The sequence below is a fragment of the Magnolia sinica genome, chromosome 10 (assembly GCF_029962835.1).
Source record: "Magnolia sinica isolate HGM2019 chromosome 10, MsV1, whole genome shotgun sequence".
NCBI lineage: Eukaryota > Viridiplantae > Streptophyta > Magnoliopsida > Magnoliales > Magnoliaceae > Magnolia > Magnolia sinica.
In genome coordinates, this window is record NC_080582.1 from 14,573,420 (window position 1) to 14,596,283 (window position 22,864).

The window sequence follows — 22,864 nt, forward strand, 5'->3', positions numbered from 1 at the left end:
ATGATTGCAGAACTTCCTTTAAAGCCGAAATGCCAGTAGTATCGCTACCAGTCAGAAATAGGTCATCAACATAGATGAGAACAATGACAATTCTGCGAACAGTGGCGTACAAAAATAAGGAAGGGTCATGACCACTTTGAGTAAAGTCAGCACCTGTAACAATATCGTGAAAGTGTTAGAACCATGCCCGAGGTGCCTGTTTGAGGCCATACAGGGCTTTCTTCAGGCGACATACCTTATTGTCAGGAATTAAAGAACCAGAAGGAGGTTTCAAATAAATGGTTTCATGGAGGTCTCCATGAAGAAAAGCATTTTTCACATCAATCTGAGCAAGTGGCCAAGAGCGAACGAAAGATATTGCTAGAAGAGTATGAATAGTTTTCATCTTGGCCACGGGAGCGAATGTCTCATCATAATCAATTCGGTATTCCCGTTTGTATCCCTGAGTGACAATTCAAGCCTTGTATCGATCTAATGATCCATCATACTTGAACTTGATAGAATAAATCCATTTGCTACCAATTAGCTATTGGTTAGCGGGTCGAGTGACAACGTCCCATGTATGATTATCATCCAATGCTGCGACTTCTTCTGCCATAGCCTTCTTCCAACAATCATGAGTGGCTGCCTGAGAGTATGAAGTAGAAATAGAAACAGTATCCAGAGTAGCAGTCATGGCAGACATAGAGCATATCAAGCGATCTGGCGCTCGATGTACATGATTGGAACGACGTATCGAGGTAGGTTCAGGATCAACAACAGGTACAATATGTGCGGGTTGAGTAATAGGTGGTGGAGCTATACGTGGCCGACGCGAGTAAACCTGCAACGGATGAGGGAGAGTACTCGAGGCAAAAGGAATATTAAGAAAGATGGTTAAACTAGGAGAATTTAGGGCGTGCGGAGGAGGAAGAGATGAATGAAAGGCAACATGTTCAAGAAAAACAACATGTCGTGAAACCCGAACATGACGAGAAACCGGATCATAACATCGAAAACCTTTCTGAGTTTCTCTAAATCCCAAGTACATACATTTGATCGATTTTGGAGATAGTTTGTTACGTTCATGGGAAGCCAGGTGAACATAACAGACACAACCAAAAACATGAAATGTGGAATATACAGGAGGTAAGCCTTTAAGAACAAAGTATGAAGATTTACTATTCAGAATGTTGGTTAGCATCCGGTTAATCAGGTAGACTGAATGTAACATTGCTTCCGCCCAGAAAGAACGAGGAACACTCATAGCTGTCATCAGGGTGTTGGCAGTTTCAACAATATGAAGATTTTTTCGTTCAGCCACCCCGTTCTGTTGTGGAGTATTAGAACAGGTGGTCTGATGAATAATCCCATGCCCCTGAAGAAATATACGAAAATCTGTTAACCCCTGAGTCAAAGCGGAGATTTTGAACGGGAACCTGAAATTGAGTCTCCACTATAGAGTGAAATATCTTGAATTTTTCAAAAACCTGTGACTTGAAGTGCAGAAAGTAAATTAAGGTATAACGGGTGAAATCATCAATGAATATAACATAGTATCATAACCTAGAGAGAGACATAATTGGTGAAGGATCCCAGACATCTGTATGCACTAGTTCAAATATAGAAGATGATTTCGTAGTACTTAAAGGAAAATGAATACACTTACTTTTTGAAAAACAACAAGATGAACAAAAATAATCCAAATCTTTTTTATTAAGAGAAATATTTCCTAACATGCTAGAAGAAAATAACAGAATTAACTAATCGGAATGTGGATGACTCAGGCAAAAGTGCCACAGTTTTCACAATTTATTTGTCGAACAAATATCTAATGAAGATGGAGAAAAGAAACAACAAGCCGGAGTGACAGATGGATCAAAGTCCAGTATGTACAGACGACCATGTCGCCTACCCATCCCAAGTACTTTTCCCGTTGCCAGATCTTGCACAAAACAACAGTTGGGAAGAAATATGACTAAGCAGTTATTGAATGTGAGTTGACCAACTGAAATTAAATTGGAAGAGAGGTTAGGGACATGAAACACATCACGAAGGGTGAATTGGCGATGAGTAGAAGGAGAGAAAGTCAATGATCCAACTGACTGAATAGGTAGTCTAGTGCCATCCGCAGTAGAAATAACCTGATTTCCAGTGTGGGGACGAATGTCACGAAGATAGGATACAGCACCAGACATATGATTGGAAGCACCCGAATCGAAGAATCATGTAGAAGATGGGGATATACCTGACATACCGGCCGCAGAAAGGGCCTGAACGATTTGCTGGAGCATCGTAGGAGTCAAAGGTGATGAAAGACCTTCAATAGAAATGGTAGATACAGAATCACTAACAGACGGCTCAAAAGAAATAGTGACAGCAGTAGCAGAAAGAACACGACCACGACCATGGCCGAAAGAAAATGCATAGGCACATGTTTGGCAGTCTTAAATACCATGACCAGTTGGTCGACAATAAGCGCACAATTCTTTACATTGAGCGACAACATGACCCACCTTGTTGTAGTCGCGATAAGTCAATGGAGTGGAACCACGTGTTGGTGTAGTGGTGGACACAGCAAGCAGCATATCAATGATACCGGAGTTGAGAAAGGAAGAGAGTGAACTTTCAGTTGTTGTTCCTCAGCTAATAAATTATTAATAACTGAATTCAATGAAGGAGTAGGGCTACGGTTTAAGAGAGCAGCCTGATAATGCTCAAATTCCGGATGCATCTTCATAAGAAATTGTCGAACTTGCACACTCTCGCACATAGTTTAAGTCATGAGGAAATGTTGGATCCATCATAGCCATCTCTGTCCAAATGGTGACAATTTTAGAGTAAAATGATTGAATATTGTCGTCACCCTGAGTAAGGTTAACGAGATCCTGTTCCAGGCGGTATAACCGGGCCGCATTACTCTATTGATAAATTGTCTGGAGATGTTCCCACATTGCCTTAACAGTGCAATGAGGTGTGAGGCCAACAACAATGGACCGATCGACCGAATCGAGAATCCAGGTAATAATCCGCCCATTGTTCATTTCCTAATTAGCTAATTTGTTGGTATCTATGGAAGTGGGGATAGGAACAGATCCATCAATGAGTCCTCACAAGCCACGACCCTTAATGAAGTTCTAAAAATGGATAGCCCATAGAGAATAGTTGGTACCATCCAAACTACAACATGGGGCCTCTGTACGAGATGAGTTCTTATCCATTGATCTGAAATAATTGAAAGCACGCAAAGAGTTGCAGCAGAAGAAGGTGTTAGATGTACCGTATAGCAGGAGATACCCAAGGGATTGCAGTTTCTAGATTTGGCAGAATAACAACAGATCTGGATCGGGAGCTGGAATAATAACAGGGGCGTTGGACTTGGCGGAATAACAACAGATCTGGATCTGGAGGAATAACAGCAGATCTGGATCTGGATCTAGATCTGGAATAACAACAGGGGCTTTGGATTTGGCGGAATAAAAACAGATCTGGAACAGAGATCGGACGAGCAGATCTGGAACAGAGGCCGGACGAGCAGCTCTGGAACAAAGATCGGACGAACAAATCTGGAACAGAGGCCGGATGAGCAGATCTAGAACAACAACAGATCTGGAATAGAGATCGGAGAGCAGATGTGCGCTGTACGAGCAGTTAGGCCAGACGAGCAGAGGGGCCGGATGACGCAGGGGTGCTGAATGAGCAGAAGGGTGGTCGGACGACGCAGCAGGGGTGGTCGGACGACACAGTAGGGGTGGTCGGACAATGCAGGGGTGGTCGGACGATCAAGGATGGTGGCCGGACGCAAGGATGGTTGGATCTGACAGGTGGTGCCGGTTTCAGATCAGTGAAGCTCTGATACCATGTAAACCGAGAGAAGCTGAAAGCTTTTCTATATTTGAGACAACCCAAAGGAGTTGAATATATAGAGATTACAGTCATCTATACAAGGAAAATAATAAAAGCAGAATCCTCTACCTATGGAAATGAACTATACAAGTTATACTAGTTATACAAGGTATGTGAGTCTGTCTAACAAACACACCACTGAGGTTGGTGGTGTGTGCAACACCGTCCAATCTGCTTCCCTAGATGAGGTAACTTGTTAAGTTGATCGAATCACCCTTGGTTTCATTGCTGAATTGCAGTGTCAAAAGGGATCTGTTCTAATCAGGTCTAGGTCAACTCGGACAAGTCAGCACGACGCTTTATAGTAGACTTAAAACCTTGATCTATAGTTCCTAACTTTTATGCTATTAAATCTGATGGTTAGGATCTTCAGCTCAGTTCGATCTTTGCATCATGACTAGTCACTAATGACTGAGGAACAAATGCAGATTTGACATTTCTGTCTCAAATGTTACTTAAAAAGCTCTGGGAATGATGGAACAACAGTATTTTTCTTTGTTATTTCTCAAGCATTTCATTACATGAGCTGCACCCATACAAGCACATCTAACAGTAGATTTCTAGCCATATAATGAATGGCTAAACATAGCAAACTTTACATCATCACCATTGAAATATCTGACATCATTAATTTTGATGATCTCAATCATATCACCATTTTGTTACTTCATGGCAATAACAGAAACTCAACAATTGCTTGAAGCTCGAGTGTGGTGAGCAATGCAAGGCATATATCCGTTCTTTCTCAGGGCTGGTTCTGGCAAAGGCGCTAAACCAGCCTGCTCCTATTTTCCACCCTTGTTTTTCCTAACATAGCCGACCTTCTTCATCTTCTTGAGAGACTCAAACAGAGACAACTTTTCGTGGTTGTTAGATGCCTTTTTGAAAGGATTCGTAAGCTGTTGAAACTATATCTTCCTTAGCACTATGCTCACTGGCAGTTGTATTCAATTCCATCTCCTCTCGTCCTGCCTTCGACTTCTCTTCCAATTTCTCATCGCAGTTAGATGCCTTTGCAAAAGGATTCGCCAGCTGCTGAAACTAGACCTGACCGCTTGCTTCTGTTGCATTTTCGATACTAGTTGTTTTGTTAGTTTCAATCCTGTTGGGGGACTGCAGAAGCACACGAAGTCGGATTTAGGATATCAATCCAATGTGAGTAAGCAAAAGGGAGAAGAACACAAAGATTTAACGTGGGAAAACTTTTGCAGGAAAAAACCATGGCACAAAGCGACAGATGACCACTATGAAAGCAATCAATACATTCAATACATTTAAAAATCAAATTTGCCCTTCACTATATAGTGCATATATTGAAAATATATACATTTCAAAATTATATTTATAATTTTAACAAAATATTTTTTTTAAAGTAAATAAATAAGTGCAGCTGATGTTAGATCAGCACTCATAAGTACATAACATCTGGTCAATGGAAAAATGAACGTTTACAGCTGTAAGTGCATATCATAACCCAAGTGTAAAACTACATATCATAACCCAAGTGTAAAACTAAATATCACAAGAAAACATAAAACTTGTGTCCTCAATCACATCTTACACAACAAGCAAAGCTAATAAGAGCATTTCAGGTGCAAACTAGGGCTGATTGTTCAAATTATCCTCTGATTCACCCATGATCCCACAAAACAAAATCACAACTGAAATGGATTGCCGAGAAAGAAAACCAATCATAAATCCAGCAATTACAGAATTAAAAAAAAAAAAAAAAACTTAGCCCTTTGTTTATTCTAATCAAAGCCGTATATTTTTTGCAAGTGGAAAACACTAAATAAGCCCTGAATAAGTATTGTAGTCTGCTACTGTAGCATTCTATGTAGCAGAGGCTCAAAGGATCAGCAGATTTACTAAATTTGTAGAGACAGAATTAGAGACTAGAGAAGATTCGCTCACCAATCAGTAAAACACAATTTGATAATCACAACACTCGCATTTCTCCATCTACCTCTTACTACAGGGCATTAAAATGGTAATCGACCTAGTTCCTTGACCCTAGAGCTTCACTAGAGGCAGCTGCTTGGGAACTAGATTGCATCTAGGCACAGCTAGGCAGGGGTGCCTACAATTACATGATCTAACTCAGCTTGAACTCAACTCGAGCTTTAGAAAATAAGCTCGACTTGCCCCGAGTCGGCCTTTCAAGCTGAGTCAATCTGAGCTGACTCAAACTGAGTCGAGCGGCCTTTCGAGCTAGCTCGACTTGTGTACAGCCCTAGACTCCATGAAGGTTTCAATGGTCTGCAAAGTGGTCCACTTGATCTTTGGATCTATCTTAATTTTAGGCTCAAGCTTTACAACAATCTCGCCAAATGGATGGACAATTTGGATACAACACATGCCTCATGGTCAGGCCCATAGAACTTTGTTAGGTCAACACACCACTGAGGTCGGTGGTGTGTGGTACACCAGCCAATCCGCTTCCCTAGTTGAGGTAACCTAGTTAAGTTGATCAAGTCACCCCTGTTTTCATTGCTGAATCGCAGTGTCAAAAGGGATCTGTTCTAATCAGGTCTGAGTCAACTTGGACGAGCTGCACAGCGCTTTATAATAGACTTGAAACCTTGATCTACAGTTCCTAACTTTCATGCTATTAAATCAAATGGTTAGGATCTTCAGCTCAGTTCGATCTTTGCATCATGACCGGTCACTAATGACGAGGAACAAATGCATATTTTACATTTCTGTCTCAAATGTTACTTAAAAGCTCTAGTAATGATGGAACAACAACATTTTTCTTTCTTATTTCTCAAGCATTTCATTACATGAGCTGCACCCTTACAAGCACGTCTAACAGTACATTGCCAGCCATACAATGAACGGCTAAACATAGCAAAATTTACATCATCACCATTGAAATATTTGTCATCATTCATGTCGATGATCTCAATCATATCCCCATTTTTTTACTTCATGGCAATAACAGAAACTCAACAATTGCATGAAGCTCAAGTGTGGTGAGCAATGCAAGGCATATCCATTCTTTCTCAGGGCTGGTTGTTTTCTGGCAAAGGTGCTAAACTGGCCCGCTCCTATTTCCCTCCCTTGTTTTTTCTAACGTAGCTGACCTTCATCTTCTTGAGAGACTCGAAAAGAGACAAACTTCTCCTGGTTGTTAGATGCCTTTTTGAAAGGATTCATAAGCTGTTGAAACTGTATCTTCCTTAGCACTCCCCTCACTGGCAGCTGTATTCAATTCCATCTTCTCTCATCCTGCCTTCATCTTCTCTTTCCACTTCTCATCGCTGTTAAATGCCTTTGCAAAAGGATTCACCAGCTGCTGTAACTAGACCTGACCGCTCGCTTCTGTTGCATTTCCATACCTACCATCTTAGCCTTCTCTTTTGATTTCTCTCGTTTTGAGTATTGAGGGGCAGGAATGGAATTGATGGTTCTGATGCTCTATGGTTTTCGGCTACAGATAACTAACCATACATTTTATTCCCAATGGATGCATTAGAAGCTGAAGTTGGACATGTCAATGCCCCTGAAAATCTTTCCTGTAAGAAAATGCATCACATTATTACACAACATAACAATAGCAGGAGTTGGCTTGCAAACAAAATCGAAAATTTCCAAAAACGAATAACAGAAACAAGATCAATGAGAATTAGAAACATAAAGCTCCACGATCAACAAATATTGTGGAGTAACATTAAACATACTAGTAGATGTAGCACATACAATGCATGAGGAGCAAGGTATTCAGAAATGGTAACAGCCGGCTGTATGACAGATACCACGCAGGCCGTGCTGCCTTGTAATGGTCAAAGCTTCCTTTAAAGGAAATAGAATGTATCAGCCTCATATCAGTCCTTTAAAGGCCATTTTTACAGGTCGGATGTTACAGCCCCATATCACGTAATGGTAAAGAGAGAGTGCAGGGGTAATAAATAGAGGGAGTGGTGTGTAAGAAAAGTGGGAATCGGTGGAGGGGCTGTTTTAAAATAGTAATAGTTCAAACTGTCCGAGACCACCAGGTTGGATCCACTTCAAATAGCTCACCAAAAACATCTATTTCTTGAATTTTGTGCCGTGAATTGTTTTTATTTCAACTGTTCATTCAACATCCACCAAACAGAAATCAAATCAATGCAATCCTCTGTGTAAGATATTCAAATGGACCCACGATTTGCATGGTTTATTTTGAGGTCATTACATGCCACTTGCACAAATTTATTAATGCCATTGTATCAACTATCATACTTTGCCAGATTATCAAAGCTTTTCTCATTGTAAAGAGAAAGGAAGCATCTTCTAACAGCCAAATAGCTTCTCCGAATTACCTGTATGCCCATCGTTTCAGTCTAAAACCCTTTTTATATACTTAAGTAACACAAGTTTTTAGCTTCTCAGGAAACTAAATGCTGGAAATTTTGCCCCCGATTACTCCCATTATATATAGTAGATATGAGCAGTGTTTTCAGTGTCGGTATCGATGCATATATCACACCCTTGGGATATGGAAACAAATTAGGCATTGCATGGGAAATACCTTGTGTATCACGTATTGTATTGTTGTCTTTAGGAAACATCAGAAAATTGGTCGAATTTTTCAATGAAACTTCAGGAGACGTTATAATTGGCATTAAAACACATGATCGACATTAATACATGCTTAGAACTCAAAAGATCATAAAAAACCAGTACTACTATTCACTTCCCAAGTATAGGGTTGTGATGTAGTAATAAACTCGGTGAGACCGAGGTCGAATCCCAAGGGACTGAAACCTGTACGTAATCTAAAACTCACTAGAACTAGAACTAGATTAAGATGAAATCTAAATCGAATGATTTTGAGGAATAATAGTGAAATACTGATCTAAAACTTAAGAAATTCAGAGGAAGGAAACTAGGGATTCAGAGGATCCACTTGTAGAGATCAGGGAGATCTTATGCCTGCATCAGAAACTCAATTGGACTTAGAGCCCATCTTCATCCAGTTGAAGGGTGTAATCATGAAAATTAGACAGAACTTCCGTTGATATAGTTTTTAAGAGATGGAAGGTATATGAATTAGAATGGATTCCATCACCAAACCATGCCCAGGAGACAAAGTCAACAACAAAATTAAACTAATTACCAACCAAACAACATGATATGAAGGTTAGAAACGGTACCGACATCCAACCATGCCTAGGAGACGATAGCGAACAACAGGGCTTCCTGACATCATAATCAAAATAATGAAAAAGAAATACTTAGAGCCATCGCAGACCCATTGTAATTTCAGTTACAACAGACCATTAAAAACTAAAAATATTCCCATAATAAAATTAAATCAAAATCCATTCAATCTAAACAAAAGGCACACGCATAAATTCTCCCATCACGCTACAAGCTTCACCTCTTAGCCCTAGCTAAGAGGTTTAGCCTAGCATGGTCATGCTAAAACCAAAGAAAAACATAAAAATAAAAAATAAAATCAAACTCTACTGTCTCTCTCTTATACGGGCAAGCCAACTTCTCGGCCGTGGAATGCCCTCCTTCCTCACTTCTTTCTCTCTCCTTCTTATAAGCAGCCGAGAGTCGGTCAGCTGGGAGTGCGTAAGGAAGAGACTTTCCGCAGCAGTAGGCGGTGAAGAACCTACGCAGGAGACAGGCAAGTCGGTGCGGAAACTTCCTTTCCGAAGCATAGCCGCATACACATCTGGACCAAAGTTGCTGGTTCATCTTCCTTCTTTTCCTTTAAAAAGACAACGTCCCGTGGGACGCTTTCAGATGAGCTATAATATGGATGGCCTGGATCAGCCATATGATCAACGATGGTGGCCCACCTGGATCGACCGCAGATCACATGCTTAAACAGGGCCTGCACGTCTTGCGCTGTACTGTTGGTGGGGCCCACTGTTGATTTTTGCGGGAAAATCCAAGCCGTCCATTAGATGCAGGACGAAACACCAACTGGAATGGATGGTTTCGGCTGTCTCTTGATGCGGTCCACCTGATCTATTGTTTGGTGATGATTCGACCCTTCAGCGAGCAAGAGAGCAGATTCTGACGGGTCTTGGGCCAAGATCTTCTAAGGTGTGGTCGATTTCTCCTCCTGAGTGCATCGGATGGATCGGATCAGCCTTCCAGATGATGAAGGTGGGCCATACATCCTCCCAACGGACGTCCGTGCGCAACGAGAAAACAGAGACTCGTTTCTCTGTTTAAGGAGAGTCAGTCAAGCCGACTCTGACCAAACGCAGTGGTCCGGTGCACTTCTAGTGCATGTACACGGTGCACAAACCTCACGTATGTGGGTCCCAATGTGATGTTTATGAGAAATCCTCTCCGTCCATTCCATCTCTTACCTCATATAATGGGTTGAGTCCAAATTCGAAGCACGTCAAGATCACAAGTGGGTCCCGGATTGATAATTCATGGTCTGATCTGACCATTGGGCCACTTCCAAAGGGATCTAATGGCTGAAATTTGACTTTTACGGTTAATTTATGGTCCTTAGGCCATATATACAGTTTCAAGCCAATCGGATGGCGGGAAACCCAGTGATCTCGCATTCTGGACATCTTTTAGGCCACTTGAGCTTCAGTTTCTTGATTTTCTTTGATCTCTGGCATGTAAATCCGTCGATCTTGTTCCCTTTGAGTCTATCCCTTGCCTTGGTGAATTTTGAGCGTCAAATCTGAGCTTTGAGCACTTATTTCAGTCCAAGCTTGTGAATTCACCTTGCACAACAAACACGATTAAAATAGACCGTTAAGCAGTACCATGTCCGTAAATCCAGGCAATAATTGGGGTCTGATATGTAATATTTGATCCTCAACACAACCCCCAACCAGCATTTTGCTAGTCCCAAGCAAAGTATGCGAAAAATAAGTTGAGAATTACGAGACAATTCTTGTGAAACCGAGTGATATTTTGAAAAACGATTCAGATACGAAAAATCTAAGATTCATGAATGTTGGGGAAAACGATTCAGATACGAAAAATCTAAGATTCATGAATGTTGGGAAAAACGATTCAGATACGAAAAATATAAGATTCATGAATGTTGGGCATAATTCTCTCCTAGACTCAAGCACACGGTAAACTTCAGAATTAAGTTCAAAGTATTAGTCCATCAATTAGAACAATTCTAAACATTGAATTTCATGGATGTATAGTCTAATCTCGACTTATCAATATTAAAATTCACTTCTCTATTTAAGGATATCATTGGTAACTAATAAGAGAATTCATGATAACCAAAACTTGCCTCACACATCATCTTTTCATTCTTTAAATTTTTAATTTTTTCATTAAAAGTAACGCCAAGAAGGGGAATCAAATCCTCACCTATAGGGAGCAAACCTATGGTAAAGACTGTACACCCAACTCTTTTTCAATTATCATCCATGGGGAATTGAATCCTCACTTATAGGGAGCAAACCTATGGTAAAGACTGTTCACCTAATCCATTCAATTTTCTCAGGTTGGTTCCTTTCATGTTTAGTGATTACCAAGTTAATCCTTCAATATCGAACTGAACCCTTAATGTGCAAGCGAGATGTGTTTTGTGAAATCATGACTCAATCAATATTTAAAACCTCTAACCATGGATTAATAGTTCGAACTTAACTGTGAAATCTAACAAATAGCTGAATCCAAGAGTCATAAATTTCCAACATCACTTATCTTGTGATTCTAAATCCAAGATGGCCGTCAAAATCACTTCGAATTCATACGAAATTCCAAAAAAAATTAAAATTTTTCACAATTTCTGCTCAAGACCAAGAAAACACTGATTAGGTAGCCTAATCTCCCACCCCCAACTAAAAATCTACATTGTCCTCAATGTAAAAGATATGCTTGCAATGTACATGAGACAATGAAAGTAAATGAGAAGTGATGGGAAGATTGTACCTGGACGAGGGATTAAAGAAGTTTTTACACAAGGATCACATCATGAAAGCAAGTCAGCACAAGAGAGAAATCAACAAAAGAAAACTATCCTAAAACAACGTAGAAAGCGAATTAACCTAGAACAGCATAAAGCAAACTACCCTAGTCCTATGAAAACAGGAAACTTACCTATACCTCCATCAGACTAGGAGATCAATCCTGGTAAACAGGATCAGTCAGAGGTATGGACATGTCTTCTGAATCAAATTTCTCGACAAATGGCTTTAAGCGATGTCCATTTACTTTAAACTCCTTGCCATTGTCTGGATCTCTTATCTCAACGGCCCCATGAGGATACTCAGTGACCACAATGTAAGGGCCAGTCCAACGAGATCGAAACTTACCTGGAAAGAGATGTAATCGAGAATTATACAAAAGGACTTTCTGACCAGGTGTGAATGATTTCCGTAGAAAACGTTGGTCATGAAACGCCTTCATTTTGTCCTTGTAAATTCTCGAGTTCTCGTATACGTCATTCCAGATTTCTTCGAGTTCATTCAACTGAAGTTTGCATAGCGAGACAGCGTTGTCCAGATTGAAATTCAATTTTTTGATTGCCCAGTAGGCTTTATGTTCCAACTCCACAGGCAAGTAGCAAGCCTTCCCATAGATAAGTCTAAAAGGAGATATTCCAATAGGGGTTTTAAACGTAGTATGGTAAGCCCATAAGGCATCGGTCAATCGGATTGACCAATCCTTACGGTCAGGGTTAACCGTTTTCTCCAAAATGTGTTTGATCTCCCTATTATAAATCTCAACTTGTCCACTTGTCTGTGGGTGATATGGGGTGCTCACCTTATGAGAGATACCGTATTTCTTCATTAAACTCTCGAATGGCCTATTACAAAAGTGTGAGCCCCCATCACTAATGATAGCTCGAGGCGTTCCGAATCAGGAAAGGATGTTCTCTTTTAGAAATTTAATGACCGTGCGATGGTCATTATTCCGACACGGAATCGCTTCAACCCATTTAGTGACATAGTCTACAGCGAACAAAATATATAGATTTCTATAAGATTGGGGGAATGGTCCTATGAAATCAATGCCCCAGCAATCAAATGCCTCGATGATAAGAATAGGATTCAAGGGCATCATATTTCGACGGGACAACGCTCCCAATTTCTGACAATGCTCACAAGCTTTGCAAAACTCATGAGTGTCCCTGAACATAGTGGGCCAGTAAAAGCCACACTGCAAAATCTTGGCTATGGTCTTTTTGACAAAAAAGTGACCACCACAGGCTTGTGAATGACAGAAAGAGATGACACTCTGATGCTCAACGTCTGGCACACATCTCCTTAAGATTTGGTCTGGGCAATATTTAAATAAATATGGATCATCCCAGAAAAAGTTGCGCACCTTAGTGAAAAATTTCTTCTTATCTTGTGCAGTCCAATGTGTCGGTATGGAACCTGTGGCAAGATAATTAACAATATCAGCGAACCAAGGTGAATGGGAGACTCTGAACAATTGTTAATCAGGGAATATGTCATTGATATGTGTCGTTTCAAGGGAATCAGAGGGATTAAGGCGAGAAAGATGGTCAGCCACTACGTTCTCTACTCCCTTTTTATCTTTTATTTCTATGTCAAATTCCATATCTAAGTCTTTGGACGTGTGGGGAGCTTGGGGCAGTTCTAGGCCAGAGAAAAGATAAGAAACCCTATGTTATTCATTATGCGAGTAAGACTCTAAATCCTGCCCAAGTGAACTACTCGACTACGGAAAAGGAACTCTTGGCCGTAGTGTTCGCTTTGGACAAATTTCGGTCCTACTTGATCGGATCCAAGATCATTATTTACACTGATCACGCGGCGCTCAAGTATCTTCTGTCTAAGAATGATGCTAAGCCCCGCCTGATACGATGGATCCTCCTACTCCAGGAATTTGACCTAGAAATAAAAGATAAAAAGGGAGTAGAGAACGTAGTGGCTGACCATCTTTCTCGCCTTAATCCCTCTGATTCCCTTGAAACGACACATATCAATGACATGTTCCCTGATGAACAATTGTTCAAAGTCTCCCATTCACCTTGGTTCGCTGATATTGCTAATTATTTTGCCACAGGTTCCATACCGACACATTGGACTGTGCAAGATAAGAAGAAATTTTTCACCGAGGTGCGCAACTTTTTCTGGGATGATCCATATTTATTTAAATATTACCCAGACCAAATTTTAAGGAGATGTGTGCTAGAAGTTGAGCATCAGAATGTCATCTCTTTCTGTCATTCACAGGCCTGTGGTGGTCACTTTTCTGCCAAAAAGACCATAGCCAAGATTTTGCAGTGTGGCTTTTACTAGCCCACTATGTTCAGGGACACTCATGAGTTTTGCAAAGCTTGTGAGCGTTGTCAGAAATTGGGAGCGTTGTCCCGTCGAAATATGATGCCCTTGAATCCCATTCTTATCATCGAGGCATTTGATTGCTGGGGCATTGATTTCATGAGACCATTCCCCCAATCTTTTGAAAATCTATATATTTTGCTCGCTGTAGACTATGTCACTAAATGGGTTGAAGCGATTCCGTGTCGGAAGAATGACCATCGCATGATCATTAAATTCCTAAAAGAGCACATCCTTTCCCGATTCGGAACGCCTCGAGCTATCATTAGTGATGGGGGCTCACACTTTTGTAATAGGCCATTCGAGAGTTTAATGAAGAAATACGATATCTCTCATAAGGTGAGCACCCCATATCACCCACAGACAAGTGGGCAAGTTGAGATTTCCAATAAGGAGATCAAACAAATTTTGGAGAAAACAGTTAACTCTGACCATAAGGATTGGTCAATCCGTTTGACTGACGCCTTATGGGCTTACCGTACTGCGTTTAAAACCCCTATTAGAATGTCTCCCTTTAGACTTGTCTATGGGAAGGCTTGCCACTTGCTTGTGGAGTTTGAACATAGAGCCTACTGGGCAATCAAAAAATTGAATTTCAATCTGGACAACGCTGGCTCGCTATGCAAATTTCAGTTGAAAATACTCGAAGAAATCCGGAACGATGCATACGAGAACTCGAGAATTTATAAGGACAGAATGAAGGCGTTTCATGACCAATGTATTCTACGGAAATCATTCACGCCTGATCAGAAAGTCCTTTTGTATAATTCTCGATTAGATCTCTTTCCAGGTAAGCTTCGATCTAGTTGGACCGGCCCTTTTACCATTATCACTGCGTATCCTCATGGGGCCGTCGAGATAAGAGATCCCGACAATGCAAGGAGTTTAAAGTAAATGATCATCGACTAAAGCCATTTGTCGAGAAATTTGACGCAGAGGACATGTCCATGCCTCTGACTGATCCTGTTTACCAGGATTGATCTCCTAGTCTAATGGAGGTATAGGTAGGTTTCCTGTTTTCATAGGACTAGGGTAGTTTGCTTTATGTTGTTCTAGGTCAATTTACTTTTTACATTGTTTTAGGATAGTTGTTTTGTTGGTTTCTCTCTTGTGCTGACTTGCTTTCATGCTGAGATCTTTATATAAAAGCTTCTTGAATCCCTCGTCCAGGTACAATCTTCCCATCACTTCTCATTTACTTTCATTGTCTCATGTACATTGCAAGCATACCTTTTACATTGAGGACAATGTAGATTTTTAGTTGGGGGTGGGAGATTAGGCTACCTAATCAGTGTTTTCTTGGTCTTGAGCAGAAATTGTGAAAATTTTTAAATTTTTCTGAAATTTCGTATGAATTCGAAGTGATGTTGACGGCCATCTTGGATTTAGAAGTACAAGATAAGTGATGTTGGAAATTTATGACTCTTGGATTCAGCTATTTGTTAGATTTCACAGTTAAGTTCGAACTATTAATCCATGGTTAGAGGTTTTAAATATTGATTGAGTCATGATTTCACAAAACACATCTCGCTTGCACATTAAGGGTTCAGTTCGATATTAAAGGATTAACTTGGTGATCACTATGCTTGAAAGGAACCAACCTGAGAAATTGAAAGGATTGGGCAAATGGTCTACACCATAGGTTTGCTCCCTATAGGTGTAGATTTAATCCTCTATGAATGATATGTGAAAAAAGTTGGGTGTACAGTCTTCACCGTAGGTTTGCTCTCTATAGGTGAGGATTTGATTCCCCTTCTTGACATTTCTTTTACTAGAAAAATCAAAAGCTAAAAAAAATAAAAAATGAAAAGATGATCTGTGAGGTAAGTTTTGGTTTAAGTTTTGGTTATCATGAATTATCTTGTTGGTTACCAATGATATCCTGAAATAAAGAAGTGAATTTTAAGGATGATAAGCCGAGATTGCACAATACACCCATGAGACTCAATGTTTAGAAATTTCTTTCTAATTGATGGATTAATATTTTGAACTTGATTATGAAGTTTACCAAGCGCGTGAGGTCAGGAGAGAGTAATGCCCAACATTCATGAATCTTAAAAGTCTAGTATTTGATTTGTTTTTCAAAAATCACTCGAGTTCATATAAATTGTCCTGTAATTCTCAACTTATTTTTCGCATACTTTGCTTGAGACTAGCAAAATGCTGGTTGGGGGTTGTGTTGAGGGTCAAATATTGTATATTAGACCCCATTTATTTATATAGATTTACGAACATGGTAGGTTTAGCAGCTCAATTTAATCGTGTTTGTGATGCAAGGTGTATTTACGAGCTTGGACTGAAAAAGGGTGCTAAATGCATGGATTTGACACTCCAGAATCACCAAGGCAAGGGATGGACCCCAGGGGAGCAAAATCAACGGATTTACATGCCAGAGATCCGAGAAAATCGAGAAACTGAAGCTCAAGTGGCCCGAAATTGGTCCAGAATGCAAGATCACAGGGTTCCCACCATCCGTTTAGCTCGAAACTTTATATCTGGCCTGAGGAACCCAAATTAACCGTACATGTCGAATTTCAGTCATTGGATCCTTGTGGAAGTGGCCCAACGGACAGATCAGCCCATAAAACTCTGATTTAGGGCCCACTTGATATCTGGATATGCCTCAATCTTGGGCTCAACTCATTAAATGAGCTGACAAAACAAATGGATGGATCGGATCTTACATATTCATCATAGTGGACCCCACCTGTTTTTTGCAAGTGCATGGTACGGTGCACTCCTGCGCCGCACCAAAACATCAAGGCAGCTTTGACTGCCTTGACCCGATCCATCTCATGCAAGGAGACAACGTCTTCACCGCTGGACTGCCGGACGTTGATTGTGGGCCCCACCTATCATCCATTCGGATGATCTGGACCGTCTACTGGAATTCCACGGGTTGTCTAACCAAATCCTAGCTGACGGAATTTTAAGAGACAGCTTGTATTGGATTTCAACCATCCAAACGGGGGACGGACGGTAGTATGAAAAACTCTGTGGGTCACATCGAATCCGATCCAAAACGGACCACGTCCGACTGGTTTTTCGACGTGAATCAAATGGACCGAGTGGATTTCCATGAAGACACCGATAATGGGCCCACCGACTTTCACAGCGCAAGACTGCGCAAGCTCTGTTTCGCAACAGAGCTGCGGTTGATCCAGGTGGGCCACTATCGTACATCAGGTACTTGATCCAGACCATCTATCGTGTAGAGGGGCCAAAATCGTCCATAGGGACGTCTTTATTTACGTCGTTTGTGGAAGTCACAAATACCAGAAAAGGGCAAAAATTCCGGACTCTCACGTGTAGCTGCGCACGTTCCTGCGAAAGGAGTGCGTAACTCCTTACGCAATGTCACCGACCTCAGCAAAGCGACTCCAGCTAGCGTTTCTCCACCGTCTTTCACGGCTATAAAAGAAAAAGAAGACAGAGACAGTGGGATCTTTTGAATCGCATCTAGGTTTGGGACGTGGATGCACAAGAGAGAGAAAGAGAGAAAGTTCAGATTTGTTTTCTTCTTTTACTGTTTTATGATGTTTATGAGATCCAACCTAATTATGTTGGGCTAAACCCCTTAACTAGGGCTAAGAAGGTGAAGCTTGTAGCATGATGGGGCGATTTTACGTCTTGGATTCATGTTTATGAACTGACGTTTGATTCTAGTTGATTAATAGGAATGCTTTCAGTTTTTAATGGTTTGTTGTGACTTAAATTACAATGGATTTGTGATGGCTTTGAGTATTTTCTTTCCCTTATTTTTTTGTTGTGAAATTAGGAAGCCCTGTTGTTCACCATTGCCCCTTGGACATGGTTGGATGACGGAATCCTTCTTAACATCCATACATCTTTTGATTGGTTGTGTATTGGTTTAGTTCTGTTGTTTACTTTGTCTCATGGGCATGGTTTTGTGATAGAATCGACTCTAATTCTCATACCTTTCATCTCTTTGAAAACTAGATCAAGAGAAGTTCAGATTGTGTTTTAGTGGTATATCTTCCAACTCAATGAAGATAGGACTCGAAGTCTAGTTGAGTTCATGAATCAAGCATAAATCTCCCTGATCTCTACAAGTGGATCCTCTGAATCCCTAGTTTCTCGCCTTTGATTTCTACAAATTTTAGTTTCCTATTTCACCATTATTCACTCATATTCACCTGATTTAGATTTCATCTTAGTCTAGTTCTAATTTTAATTAGTTTCAGATAAACGTACAGGTTTCAGTCCCTTGGGATTCGACCTCGGTCTCACCGAGTTTATTACTACATCACAACCCTATACTTGGGGAGTGAACAAGTTATTTAACTTTTCAATGAATCAATAGTTGGGGGTTGTGCAGGAAGCATCCCCTTTTCTATAACCGTTATACGTGAATCCATCTTTTGCATAAAATCTCGCATTGCCTGGGTTAGCTGTTGCATAGAATTTTGAACCGGTTCTTTTTGAGGTTTCCCTTGATTTGGATTTTGATTGAAGAAACTTTGAGGGGTAGCAGTTTGTCCATTTCTCCAACTAAAGTTTGGATGATTTTTCCAACCAGGATTGTACGTAATAGAGGTCGGTCCATTGAAAGGTCTTTGATAGGTATTTATGGCATTGGTTTGTTCATTCAACACTTCTCGAAAGGCGGGTATCGTAGGACAGTTTTCAGTTGTATGAATGTTGCAATCACAGATGCCGCAAACACTTTCATTAACCTTATCCTTCTTTCCTTTCATGGCCTCAACTTTTCTTATGAGCGTAGTCACTTTATACTTGAGATCATCCTCTTCTTTCAAGAGATACAATCCACCTTTCTCCTTAGATTGAGTCGGCCTAGACGTGGTGTTCAATTTTGGGTAATAATCCCATGATTGTGTTTTTTCAGCAAGACTATCAAGGTAATCCCATACCTCGTCGACATTTTTATTAATGAATTCTCCATTACACATTGTCTCGACCATTTGGCGCATAGAAGATGTCAGTCCATCATAGAAAAAATTTGTAATGCGCCATGTTTCAAAGCCGTGTTGTGGGCATGAACTGACCAAATCCTTGAACCTTTCCCAACATTGGTAAAATGTTTCATCCTCCTTTTGGGTGAAGTTCATGATTGCTTTTCTAATGGTAATCGTTTTATGATGTGGAAAAAATTTCTTTATAAATTCCCTTTGCATATCATTCCATGTGCTAATGGATCTAGGACACAGTGAATGTAACCACGTCTTAGCCTTCTCCTTCAAGGAAAAAGGAAAGAGCTTCAGGCTGACTGTGTCCTTAGACACATTTTGAAAATATAAAGTGGCTATGATCTCATCAAACTCTTTCAAATGTAGATATGGTTCTTCAGATTCAAGCCTATGGAACTTAGAAAGGAGTTGGATAACCCCTGGCTCGATGTCCATATGTCCTATATTTTCAGGAAAAATCATGCATGAGGGTGTACTCACCCCCGCTGGTTGTAAATAATCTCATAAACTACGAGGCGGGGGTGCTTGATGCACCTCATTCTCATCCTGAATGTCTTCTACCCTAGGTTGGGGTAGAAGAGGTTGGTTTTTAGCCATCATTTCAATTAACTCAGGGGATTTCGAGTGGTGTCTAGTCTTGCGATGGATAGTTAACCCCTCAACCAATCCTCCTTCAGTCAGGAGTTGTCGAGTGTTGTCACGGGCCCACTTGGGCATGAAACACTCGCAGCCTTCAATCAAATTCGAAACCTAATCCTAAGAAAGGAAAAGAAAATCTAAAAAGAAAGAGAGGGTTGGAAAGAAGTTACCAAATTGGAGTCCCTAAGTTAAAAACCTGTAAAAGAAAACAAAACAAGTCAGTTTCTAAAGAGAAGGTCTAGAATTAGAAAATCCTTAAAAAGAAAGATAGAAGTAAACTAGTTTCTAAAAGAAGAAATTCCTAAAGGAAAGTGGAAATTTCTAAAATAAATTAGGAAAGTCCTAAACTAGAAAGTAAGTTACTAAAACAGATCTGAAAAATTGAAAGTAGAGAAAGAACTTACCGAATTAGAAATTTCTATCTTAAAAGCCTACAAAATAGGAAAGTTAGTTTCTAAAAAAAAAAAGTCTACAAGTAGAAAATTTCTAAAAATAAAATTAGGAAACAAAGTTAGATTCTAAAAGAGTTAGAATTAAAAAGTTACTAAAAATAAAAAATAGAAAGTTAGTTTCTAAAATTAGAAAGAATTTCTAAAAAGGGAAATAACTAACCTAGTTTCTAAAAACAAAAAAAGGAAAGTTTCTAAAAATAAACTATTTCCTAAAAATAGAAAACTACTAGAAATAGAAAATTTCTAAAACTCAAGCCCTAATTCTAAAAATAGAAAAAGTAGAGGAATTAGAAAAGGATTACCAATTTAGAAGTTTATGTCAGGATCCTACAAAACAGGAAACAAAATAGTTCTAGAAATCAAATAGAAATAAAAATCTAAAACTAAAGTTAGTAAAATCCAAATCTCAAACTAATTCTAAAACTAATTAATTTCAAAGAATCGAAACCGTCAATCCCTGGCAACGGCGCCAAAAACTTGTTCACTCCCCAAGTATAGGGTTGTAATGTAGTAATAAACTCAGTGAGACCGAGGTCGAATCCCAAGAGACTGAAACCTGTACGTAATCTGAAACTCACTAGAACTAGAACTAGATTAAGATGAAATCTAAATCGAATGATTTTGAGGAATAATAGTGAAATACTGATCTAAAACTTAAGAAATTCAGAGGAAAGAAACTAGGGATTCAGAGGATCTACTTATAGAGATCAGGGAGATCTTATGCCTGCATCAGAAACTCAATTGGACTTAAAGCCCATCTTCATCCAGTTGAAGGGTGTAATCATGAAAATTAGACAGAACTTCCGTTGATATAGTTTTTAAGAGATGGAAGGTATATGAATTAGAATGGATTCCATCACCAAACCATGCCCAGGAGACAAAGTCAACAACAAAATTAAACTAATTACCAACCAAACAACATGATATGAAGGTTAGAAAGGGTACCGACATCCAACCATGCCTAGGAGATGATGGCGAACAATAGGGCTTCCTGACATCATAATCAAAATAATGAAAAAGAAATAATTAAAGCCATCGTAGACCCATTGTAATTTCAGTCACAACAGACCATTAAAAACTAAAAATATTCCCATAATAAAATTAAATCAAAATCCATTCAATCTAAACAAAAGGCACACGAATAAATTCTCCCATCACGCTACAAGCTTCACCTCTTAGCCCTAGCTAAGAGGTTTAGCCTAGCATGGTCATGCTAAAACCAAGGAAAAACATAAAAATAAAAAATAAAATCTAACTCTACTGTCTCTCTCTTATACGTGCAAGCCAACTTCTCGGCCGTGGAATGCCCTCCTTCCTCACTTCTTTCTCTCTCCTTCTTATAAGCAGCCGAGAGTCGGTCAGTTGGGAGTGCGTAAGGAAGAGACTTTCTGCAGCAGTAGGCGGTGAAGAACCTACGCAGGAGACAACCAAGTCGGTGCGGAAACTTCCTTTCCGAAGCATAGCCGCGTACACATCTGGACCAAAGTTGCTGGTTCATCTTCCTTCTTTTCCTTTAAAAAGACAACGTGACGTTTTTAGATGAGCTATAATATGGATGGCCTGGATCAGCCATATGTCAACGATGGTGGCCCACCTGGATCGACCGCAGGTCACATGCATAAACAGGGCCTGCACGTCTTGCACTGTGCTGTTGGTGGGGCCCACTGTTGATTTTTACGGGAAAATCCAAGCCGTCCATTAGATGTAGGATGAAAAACCAACTAGAAATGGATGGTTTCGGCTGTCTCTTGATGCGGTCCACCTGATCTATTGTTTGGTGATGATTCGACCCTTCAGCGAGCAAGAGAGCAGATTCTGACGGGTCTTGGGCCAAGATCTTCTAAGGTGCGGTCGATTTCTCCTCTTGAGTGCATTGGATGGATCGGATCAGCCTTCCAGATGATGAAGGTGGGCCATGCATCCTGCCAACGGACGTCCGTGCGTAACGAGAAAACAGAGACTCGTTTCTCTGTTTAAGGAAAGTCGGTCAAACCGACTCTGACCAAACGCAGTGGTCCGGTGCACTTCCAGTGCATGTACACGGTGCACACACCTCACGTATGTGGGTCCCAATGTGATGTTTATGAGAAATCCTCTCCATCCATTCCATCTCTTACCTCATATAATGGGTTGAGTCCAAATTCGAAGCACGTCAAGATCACAAGTGGGTCCCGGATTGAAAATTCATGGTCTGATCTGACCATTGGGCCACTTCCAAAGGGATCCAATGGCTGAAATTTGACTTTTACGGTTAATTTATGGTCCTTAGGCCATATATACAGTTTCAAGCCAATCGGATGGTGGGAAACCCAGTGATCTCGCATTCTGGACATCTTTTAGGCCACTTGAGCTTCAGTTTCTTGATTTTCTCGGATCTCTGGCATGTAAATCCGTCGATCTTGTTCCCTTTGAGTCCATCCCTTGCCTTGGTGAATTCTGAGGGTCAAATCTGTGCTTTGAGCACTTATTTCAGTCCAAGCTTGTGAATTCACCTTGCACAACAAACACGATTAAAATAGACCATTAAGCAGTACTATGTTCGTAAATCTAGGCAATAACTGGGGTCTGATATGCAATATTTGATCCTCAACAACTGCACATCATAAGTTCCTTTGTATAGGGTCCTAAACTCTGCCCCGTTTGACAAAAGTGATGCAACTATATTCAAAATCAGCTCATATAATAT

General features: G+C 40.3%; 1 protein-coding gene and 1 non-coding gene across 5 annotated transcripts in view; one reads left to right on the forward strand and one right to left on the reverse strand.

The window, feature by feature from the left end:
• Positions 1-7,025: 7,025 nt before the first annotated feature.
• LOC131258042 (protein STRICTOSIDINE SYNTHASE-LIKE 10-like) overlaps positions 7,026-22,864 on the reverse strand; it is a 136,326-nt gene continuing 120,487 nt past the window's right edge. For all 4 annotated transcript variants that reach the window (XR_009177816.1, XR_009177806.1, XM_058259078.1 and 1 more), the window contains one exon: positions 7,026-7,403. Coding sequence is in view for 2 of the 4 variants with exons in the window: in XM_058259078.1 (XP_058115061.1) it covers positions 7,329-7,403 (75 nt within the window). In the remaining 2 variants the exon portion in view is untranslated. The remainder of the gene's footprint in view (positions 7,404-22,864) is intronic.
• On the forward strand, positions 19,140-19,246 carry LOC131217911 (small nucleolar RNA R71). Its single transcript, XR_009157496.1, has one exon. It is a non-coding gene; the product is annotated as a small nucleolar RNA R71 (small nucleolar RNA).